The 9466-nt window shown below is 43.7% G+C and overlaps 1 protein-coding gene and 1 long non-coding RNA gene across 2 annotated transcripts in view; one reads left to right on the top strand and one right to left on the bottom strand.

Annotated features, from left to right (window-relative positions):
- Nucleotides 1-726: 726 nt before the first annotated feature.
- LOC116421921 lies at nucleotides 727-7611 on the bottom strand. The gene is made up of 4 exons (XR_004232515.1): nucleotides 6532-7611; nucleotides 3733-3866; nucleotides 3483-3564; nucleotides 727-3284 (listed from the first exon to the last, which is right to left on the bottom strand). It is a non-coding gene; the product is annotated as an uncharacterized LOC116421921 (long non-coding RNA).
- The window catches only part of HPSE2 (heparanase 2 (inactive)), a 677809-nt gene continuing 672223 nt past the window's right edge, over nucleotides 3881-9466 (top strand). The window contains exons 1-2 of the mRNA XM_031956226.1: nucleotides 3881-4286; nucleotides 7607-7764. Of these exons, the coding sequence (XP_031812086.1) occupies nucleotides 4027-4286; nucleotides 7607-7764 (418 nt within the window). The 5' untranslated portion in view covers nucleotides 3881-4026. The remainder of the gene's footprint in view (nucleotides 4287-7606; nucleotides 7765-9466) is intronic.

Raw genomic sequence — 9466 nt, 5'->3', positions numbered from 1 at the left:
CTAATTGTCACTAATTGTGGAAGTCAGGGACTAAGTGACCCTGAAGGAGATGAATATGGAAGAAAAGGAAGGAAGGTAGCAGTAAACCCAAATTTTGTTAATGGGTATGCATAAGGAGATAAAATACAGCCCCAGTTGGGCCTTGAGCTTTGAGGGGGAAGGAGCACACTGCAGAGAGTACATTATAGATACAGATTTAAGCTCTTTTTGCTTTCAAGAACCATTGCTCATAGTATGAGCTTTTATTGAAGAGTCACCATATAAACCCAGATTCTACCTTTATTTTGGGTAAAAAAAAAAGCCTAATTATTTCCTTAAAAAGGCATTTGGGGCTGGGCTGAAAGTTGTTCTGAGTTACAAGGCTGGGGGGAAGACCCACAACTTGGAATAAGGGTTTTGAGGTAGAAGGAAGTAGACAAATGGGGCAGATGAATTTAAGAATTTGTGATACATCGAATGAGTGGAAAAAAGACCCAGGAAATTTAGACAATTGCTTTCACCTCCACAACTATCACATAACATATTTTATTCCAATGCTATTTATCTTAGAGCAGAGTTAGTGACGGAAAGTGAGTCCATTTTACATTCAAGTATCAAAAGGGAACTCATCTGGGGCAGCTAGGTGGTGCAGTAGATAGATCACCAGCCCTGAAGTCAGAAGGACCTGAGTTCAAATCTGATCTCAGACACTTAACACCTAGCTGTGTGACCCTGGGCAAGTCATTTAACCTCGATTGCCTCAGCAAAAAAAAAAAAAAAAAAACTCATCACAAGGCTGTTTTGTGCCCGAGACTTTCCATGAAATGGAGAACTTTTTTTTTTTTTTCTTTTTTGTCTTTCAGAAGTATCCAATATTATTTAGCTCCTTGTGTACAATATACTCAACAGGTTGAAGAAGGCTACAACCCCCACCTGCAGGAAGGCCACTAGGACTGGGGGTCTAACATTACTCACTTGTAGGTCACCAATCTAAACCCACCATTTAATTTGCTTTCATAGATTACTTTGATCTTTCAAGATTCTATAGCAATCCAAGCATATTTATTTGTCATTAATATAATTGCAGTCTTTCTCACTAATTAGTTTGATATTGCATATACAAATGGAACTACAAAAAAACCAAACCCTGTCCCCACGGAGCTTATAAACTAAACCACAATGCTGATTCATATCCCCTACATTAATGGGTACATAGACCACAGAACAAAAACACAATGAACCAATCACATATGACTACTCTAATATTGATTTTCTCTCTCTTTCTCTCTGTCCCTCAAGGGTAGACTTGAATTAGTGCGTGGACAAAATACCACCATGGGATGCTTTGAATAGCTAACACAAGAGGAAAGCAGTCAGACTTTTTTTTGATCAGACTTGGGCTTTTTTGGTACCATTTATAAATATAAATGTTATTGAGATACTTTCTGGGTCTTAAAACCCTGAGATATAACCCAGAATTACAACAGCTTGAAGGGAGGTAGTTCATCAGCAATTAAAAAGCAAATGCTTTATTATATCAATGCTGATTTTCTGTACTACCCAGGGGTTTTGTTGAAACTATCTCAGGTTTGCTAGAGTAACTAAGACCCAGCCTTTACATACTTATCAGCATAAAAATTAAAACTACAGGCAATACAATATATAGTGAGCCTAACTTTTTCCTTAGCCCCCCAAACATTAACTCTTTATTTCTCCAGTTTGTCACATAGCAAATCTTGATATGATTGTTAGAGGAACAAAATTTGCATTAGCAATATTCTCAGACATTTGAAAATCTTAGTATGTTCTTCAAGTGCCTGCTTTTCTCTGGCCCTAAATCCAAGAAATGGGGAAAACCACTACTTAAATTTATAATCATTTGCAAATGATTATGCACATTCATACCTGATTTTATAATCCTTCTTCATTAAATCATTTAGAAGTCACCATGTAGAAATAAAACAAAGCAAAAACTAGCTTAGTTAATAAGTATACAGCTCTATCCACACTGTATCCTTAAGACTAAGGAATAGCAGACAGACTCTCAGGAAGATGGTGCAAGTCCCATCTTTGCATTTTTGCACTTATTAGCTATATAGCCTTGAATAAGTCATCCAATGGAGGAGCAAATCAAACATTTGTAAGGCACTTAGCACAAGTCTGGCACATAGTAGGCCCCAGATAAACAATTATTCCTTCCCCACTCTCATTTCCCCTTCACTCAGGCATTGGTAGCCTTGGTCTTAACTTTAAAAGGATAAAGAGAATAAGACCACTTGACTCCAAGGGTTTTTGCTAATATGAATTATTAATGTCAAGATTTTTAAAAATTAACTGCTTGGTTAATTTCACCATATACTCTACTCTATGAAGTAGTTACTTATATTGCAAATTCTAGTAAAAATTATCACCTCTTTAAAAATATCTGAAAAATTCCAAAACATTAATAGTAAACGAGAGGATGAAAAGATAGGCCTGGAGTAAGAAAGAAATTTTAACACCTTAATTTTAGATCTGGTGGGCTACTTAGTATGAATGGGGATGTCTGGATTCTCTTTGGAACTCATCAAACCTTTTCCAGATAAAGCCAAGGCTGCCCCTTCATTGTCTCCTCTCTTGCAGGACCCTTGCTCTATACCACGTTGATGGTAGTAGGCTCCAGAATCACTGGGTTGGCAAGGTCCAAGAAGAGGCTGGTCTCTTCATCCCTTCCTTGATTGTCTTGGAAAGCAGGGCTGGGAGGAATCTTTATTAAGTAGCTCCTTCATTTTGCCAGCAACTTTCTGGGGGTGTAGATGGGAGGTCCTGCTACCTTTTCTCCGGGCTAGGGTGAGAGCCAAGTTGTTTGTTCCTGCCGGGGCATCTTTCCCAGGAGCTTTGCTTCTTTAGTGGGATCAGCTGGATAGTAAGGAAAATGCCGTCGTTCTTCCCTTCCTCTGGGAAGAAAAAACAAAGGCCTGTATCCTTCTCTTCTGCCACCGGGAGAAACGACCCGGGTGGGTGGGTAGGGCTGCTGCCAAGCCAGACGACATAGACTACTTGTATTCTTAATCCTCATCGTTCCCGCCAAAGATTTGTTTGCCCTTTGCTCTGGGGAACTGCTACCCATGAACAGAGCAAACTGGCTTTCAGTCCTGGCCCTGGGCAGAGGTCCGTGGCCACTCCGGAGGAGCCGGGTCCCTTCTAGTGTGGTCACAAAGCTGATTGGGCTCCTTTCCACGTCCCACGGGAACAGCTGGGAAGCAGAGAGGGGTTCTTGCGCTCGGTCAAGCTCTGTTTTCCTTCTGGGAACTGCCCTTTGCCCCCTAAAGGTTAAAGGATACATTTAGGTCGTTGTTCTGTGCGATGTAGAACCGGCTTAACTTAGACAAGCTCATTGTACAATTTACGCGTGGCAGTAGTCACCTTCCCCACCGCAGAGCCCCACCCCACTCTCCTTTCTCTCTCCCAACCGAGAAAAGGTCACCGCCGGACAACTGTCCCGGGGATTCCAAAATGCCTACCGGCGTCAGGGGAAACAACAATTCGATGACTAGACATCAGGTGAAAAGGCCTCCGATTGGGCGTTATTTGCCCGGCAGATCACTGAAATAAGGAAAACGGGGCAGCTCGTACCATCTCTGGAATATGAGAACACTACTGCTACATTCCCCTTTCCCAGATCCAGACTCTAGAGGGTTAAACCAGGAGACTACAATTCTCCCACCCCCCCTTCAGTTCCCCCACTTCCCGCCTCCCCCCCACCTCCCTTACCTTTAAAAAGTTACAAAATGTCTGCAGTCAGTCTAAATCTCTTAAAGGGGCGGCGCTGGTGAACGAGGACTCTTGGCACCAGTCGCTGAAAAGGCTGGCCAGGGGCGTGAGTTCGCTCCACCAGCACCAAAACACTGAAAAAAAAAAAAAAGGAAGAGAAAAAAAAGGGGGGGGGGAAGGCAGACAGACACACACTTTAGATAAGGACAATTAGTCACCAGCAAGACCCTGTAGAAAGAAGGGGCTCAAATCAGAGGGATTTAATTAGGGAGTTCCGTGCCTTCTCTCCACGCCATGCCCTATACCAGCTCCTGCCCCCCTGCGCTCCTAAGCCCGATGGCCCTGTGGCTTGCTCTGATGCTACATCTCTCTCTTTCCTCCCAAGCTGGAGACAGGAGAATTTTTCCTGTAGGCAAGTCTCAAGGTGTGAAGGAAAAGACCCTGATTCTTCTCGATGTGAGCACCAAGAGCCCAGTCAGGACAGTCAATGAAAACTTCCTCTCTCTACAGCTGGACCCTTCCATCATTCATGATGGCTGGCTCGATTTCTTAAGGTAAGGCAGGGGCTTCGATATATCATACTTTTTTTTTTTTTTTAAACAACCCCCACCCCCTCCCATCCCCCATTCCAAGAGCGGAAAGGAAAAAAAAAAAAAGCAGATCTCTCCCAAAGCAGAGATAGAAGGAGGCTTTTTCTTCTGGATATCCTGCTCTGGGGCTGTAACTTGTGATTGAGAAAAGCAATGTTTTCTATTAAGATGCACATGTTTGCAATGCAGAAAAGCATTTCAGAAACTTATCAGTTATGACTGAAAAAATGTTGTGCTTACATATATCCACAACAATTAGCCCTCCCTGTCTCTTTTTGAAAAGAAACAAGACGAGGGGGCTAGTTGCAAACTAAAGAAACGTCTCTGGCAACAAAGACCTGAGAGGAAGGGGTGTGAGTGAGTGTCTGTGTGTGGACCCGCGCGCGCCTATGTGTGCACTATGCAGGGATCGCACGAAAGTGGAATTTTCCACGGAAAGATAGTTTCTCTAATTTTCTCCCACTCCCAGCTGGAGAGCAGAGGCTGATCGGCGTACAATAACGGATTTATTATTATTATTTTAAAACTAAATATCTTCCGTGGTCTCCTCCAGCCTTTAGGGCTGGCAAACAGCTTTTTATATATGGAATGCCCCCCTCCTCCCTTTCTCAGTCCCTCCTCCTCAAGTCTCCTGCGGTAACTGTGCATAGTTTAGTTTTTCTTGAAAGAAAAAAAAATCTTCGCCCCAATCTTACGGTATATAAGGGAAGCTTAAAGTATCCCTAAAATACTTTGGGGATGTTTCTAAATTTGAATGGGTCGCAGGCGGATTAGCAAACGAGGGAGTATGGACCAAAGTTTGTCCAATTGCTCTCCGGGCTATGCCAAGTAATTCGCTCTGCATTCCCCCCAGTTTTCTATACTTTTCTTTCTTTCTTTCTTTTTAAAAACTCTCCGGCTCGATTGCAACCACGATCCAGTCGCATTAGGGACTAGGAGATGTAGTATAAAAAAAAATAAAGCTTCTACAAAGCTGAAGTAAATGTTGACTTAAAAAACGATTCTTTCCAACACTAAGTCTCAGCTATCGGTAAACCTCCTTAGAGCCCCGAGTCTCCAACGGAGAGATAGAGAGAGACAGAGAGTGAGAGGGCTCGCCCCAGTCCCGCCTTTTCTTTCCCGAGGCTGCGATCCGATGCTCTTCTTTCGTGGGTAATTTCACCCGCTGGGAAATGCACCTTTTGCTCCCGGCTCCAAGGACCGGCCTTCCTACCTCTGAGGGAGAATCCGCCGGATCTCCCGGGAGCTGCTCGGGACTGAGACACGTGGAGTGCTGCTTCCACGTGGAATGAAACGTCCCGGGCGGGAGGACCTTCCCAGACAGCGGCGGAGCCGCCTCGATCCCTGTCAATATCTCTGCTGCCCGGGTGAGGGAAAACAGTGCAGGGCGGCTTGTTCTTTCTTTTAGAAAGCGTGCTCGTGTGGCCAAGGAGAGGATCCATGTGGATGCGTGTCTCTTTACGCAGTGCGAATGTGTGTATGGCAATAAGCGCGCGTTTCTTGAAATAAACATGACATGTTTGTGATGGACAGCATGCACTAGTTTGTCTATATATAGTTTCTGGAAAAAAAAATCAAACCAAAATTAACTCCACAGCCATGCTATGCTCTCCATGCTGGCTTGCAGAAAAGACTTTTTATAACGGCGGCTTTTATGGAAAGATGTCCGGGGTTTATTTGCGAGTTGCAATGGTTGAGTGTGCATTAGGGAAAGATGCCACATAATGACATGGCGTTCTTTTCACAGCTTGCTCAGGTGCAGAAATATAATTATGGAATTCGGAAGTTTTCCTATGCCCTACCTGATGCCACTTTTCGGAGGCTCCTTTTGCCCAATGACTGTTCTGTCATTCTTGTAGTGGATCACCCGGGCTCATAAATCCCTTCCGTTAACTTAACCGTAACCTCCAGAAGGGACTTGGCTTATTCTGCAATATTTAAAAATTTGGTCCCTCCCTTCTCCAGCTTTATCTCCTTTACATCCTTCTAGAGTCGCCAGGTAGAGTTTGACTCCCCAGTTCTAAGTCAGGAAAGTGTTAAAAAATTTTTTTTTAAACTAACTAAATCCTCTGTATTTTCTATTATTCTCTGTTGCTTCTCCCTCCCTCATATTGTCCCCTATGGTAATATCAACTGGCTGTAAAGGAATACATGTTATTCGGCTAATTATTTTGGTTGCTTACTTTCTGGAGTTCCCATGCTTACTTACGTGCATTCAAAGTTCCATTTGCCGCGGTTGCAAAATTGGTTGCTTACATTTCTCCAAGCAGAGAAGTTCCAAATTGCTAGTTTTAACTTACTGCTCTCATACCTGCACGAGTTTTATTCCCTAATCCAAAAGTTTGCAAAAAAGTTCCCAAATGCGGAGGATGAGGAAGGAAAATACAGCGGAATCCAAGCCCAGGACTGCCTTTCCGTAGAGCAGGCTGGGTTTCAGCAGCTGCAGAAACTCCACGTTCCCAGCGTAAAAGCATTGCATACTTTTTTCCTCCGGAAGACAAGACGTTCTGGGATCTACCCCAGCAATTTCTCTTCCCCGAGAGCTACGGGGTGGATGGGGTTAAAAAGGCACTGGAGAGGAAAATTCAACTTAAAAAAAAAAATCAGAGGCCACCTGAATTGTGGGCTTGGGAAAGTCTCCAAACTGCAGGCTGGGCTGAGAAGAGTGAGCACGTTTACCTGTTGCTAAAGTCTCACTAGGCGGCAGCGGATCGGGAAGCAGAGGCAGAGCCGGGCTTCTGCAGCCGGGAGCCGGGCGGCTGGAATGCTCCACCGGAAAGCGCGCTTGGTTGCCGCAGAGCGGAGTCCCACGGCGCTGGGCGCTACTGCCCCACAGGTCCGTCGCAGCAGCCGCAGTTTCTTCTTTAAACAAAAAAATATAAAAAAGACACTGCAGCCCACCGGTAATTTTCGATCCCCATTTTTAAAAGAGCCTCCACTATACCTGAGAGTTGAGGTCACAGCCCCAGGGGAACTGGCAACTCTGGGAGCTCAACAGCTTTAGCGCAGATAATGTTGGACGGCCCCGCTCCATCTGGCCGAAGTCCCGACAAAGTTACGCGGGACTGACTTGCAGGAAGGAGGAAGCGGAGCAGCCGGAGCCCGGCGCCGCGTGGGGAGGGGGAACGCGCAGAATTCCCATCCTGCAGGGTCCCAGGCCTCGGCTCCGGTCCCTGGAGGGTACTTAGGGGCTGAAGGATGCGATGTACTTCGTCCTTGGCCACCCAGCCTTCCTTTTTACGCACCGATTCCCAATTCTTCTTATCTCTCTCTTCTCTTCGCAGCTCTAAGCGGTTGGTGACCTTGGCTCGGGGACTGTCTCCTGCTTTTCTGCGTTTCGGGGGCAAGAGGACAGATTTCCTCCAGTTCCAAAACTTGAGGAACCCGGCAAAAAGTCGCGGTGGCCCTGGTCCTGATTACTATCTCAAGAACTACGAAGATGGTGAGAAACTCGATTCACCTTGATCCTGGGTACGAGGGAGCGGGCACTGTGCAGCGGGAAAGGAGAGAAAAGCCTGCCAGACAGGCCTAGGACCTTTTTCAAAATCTCTAAAAAGCCCCTGGCCCCTGGCAAGAAAGGCCCCTGACTTTACATACGTTTGCGTGATTTTTTTTATAGGGCAACAAATAGCTCTTCTGATATCTCTCTTTTCCAAGCTGAGCAGTGGCCCCGCTCTACTTTACAGAAATCTTGGAGGGAGGGAGTGGTATCAGGCCTCTCACGCCTTGGAGTGGCTTATGAACTTACTTTCAAGAGCATTGGACAATGTCTCCAGAATGTCATCTCATTTTGGGTGGATGGTGTGTGTGGGACTGTATAGGGAAGTTCCTGTTGAAATCTGCATCTTTTCAGGATAAAAGATCTGTTTCCCTTGTCAGACCTGGCTCCTTAGAAGAAAGGAATTTAATTTTTCTGTTAATTTCATTGTACCCTTTAGGCTTTGCACTATCTCTTCTCTGGCAACCAGTCTGGAGATTTATCTGGAAAGATTTCTGGGTCTAAAAAGCTTCCTTTCTGCTAGCGACAGAACAAAAATAACATTATTTAATGAAGACTACATTTCTCTTAGTGCTAATTCACAACTTTTCATGTTTATCAACAGGATAGCCTGACCCTTAAGGTCTCTTTCAGTTAGTGCCTTGGACACAAGTTGATTTGTCTTCAAATTAAATTTGTGGGACATAAACTATGTCATCTTGTAGGTTGACCCTTGTTTACCTTTTTGAGGAGGCAAAGTACATTTTTTGTCTTTAAGGGTCTTTAAGAGTTTCAGAGCTCCCTAGGTTGTCTTTCTTAATTTTCATGGTTTTTCAGTATAGAAAATTCTGGGAAAGAAGTGTGTGGATCTCTTTTCTCTTTTTTCCCTTTTGCTTCTGTTTTTTCCCCCCACTATGTACTGAATAAGAGATTTCTGGAAAGATATTTTCCTCTTTGATTATACCTAAGGGATATTTAAATGAATAGGAGTGATAGAAGTTGATACAGCTTCAGAAGTCTAAATAAATAGCAATTGTAAAGGAACTTTTTCATGAATTGTCAAGATAAGAAGGCATGTCTTTGGCATCATGGGCACAGAGATATGGAACTGGAAGAGATTCTAGAATGCTTTTGATCAGTTTTATCATTTCCCAAATGAAAAGGCAAAGAATTGACTTTGCAGGTAATAAACAGTAGAACTAGAGTTCATTTTTGTGAAAAATAAATTCTTATTACTGTTCTTTGTTTTAAAATCACTTAATTATTCCTCTCTCTTGTACAGAATCATCCCTTATATGAAAGTATAACAAAAGGAAGAAAACAAGTTCAGGAAAACTGATTAATATATCCCCAAAGGCTGATGGTTATTTCTCTTCCATATTCCATACCTATTAATTCCCATTCCTGCAAAAGAGCTGAGTGAGGGTGGGGAGTTATCTTCAAATATCCTCTTTGGGATCAAGCTTGGTCATTATAATTGCAAAACATTCAACATTAGTTGTTTTACTGCTGTTGTCACCGGTATTTATATTGTTTTCTTGGTTCGGTTTATTCATTCTGCATCACTTTGTATAAGTCATCCCATGAATCTCTGTGCTCTTAATGGACCATGTTTCTTACAATATTATACTATTCCTTTACATTGGGATGCCCCATAGTGTTTAAT

Source organism: Sarcophilus harrisii, chromosome 2, assembly GCF_902635505.1.
Source record: "Sarcophilus harrisii chromosome 2, mSarHar1.11, whole genome shotgun sequence".
In the NCBI taxonomy this organism is placed as follows: Eukaryota; Metazoa; Chordata; class Mammalia; order Dasyuromorphia; family Dasyuridae; genus Sarcophilus; species Sarcophilus harrisii.
This window is presented reverse-complemented; position numbering and strand designations above follow the sequence as displayed.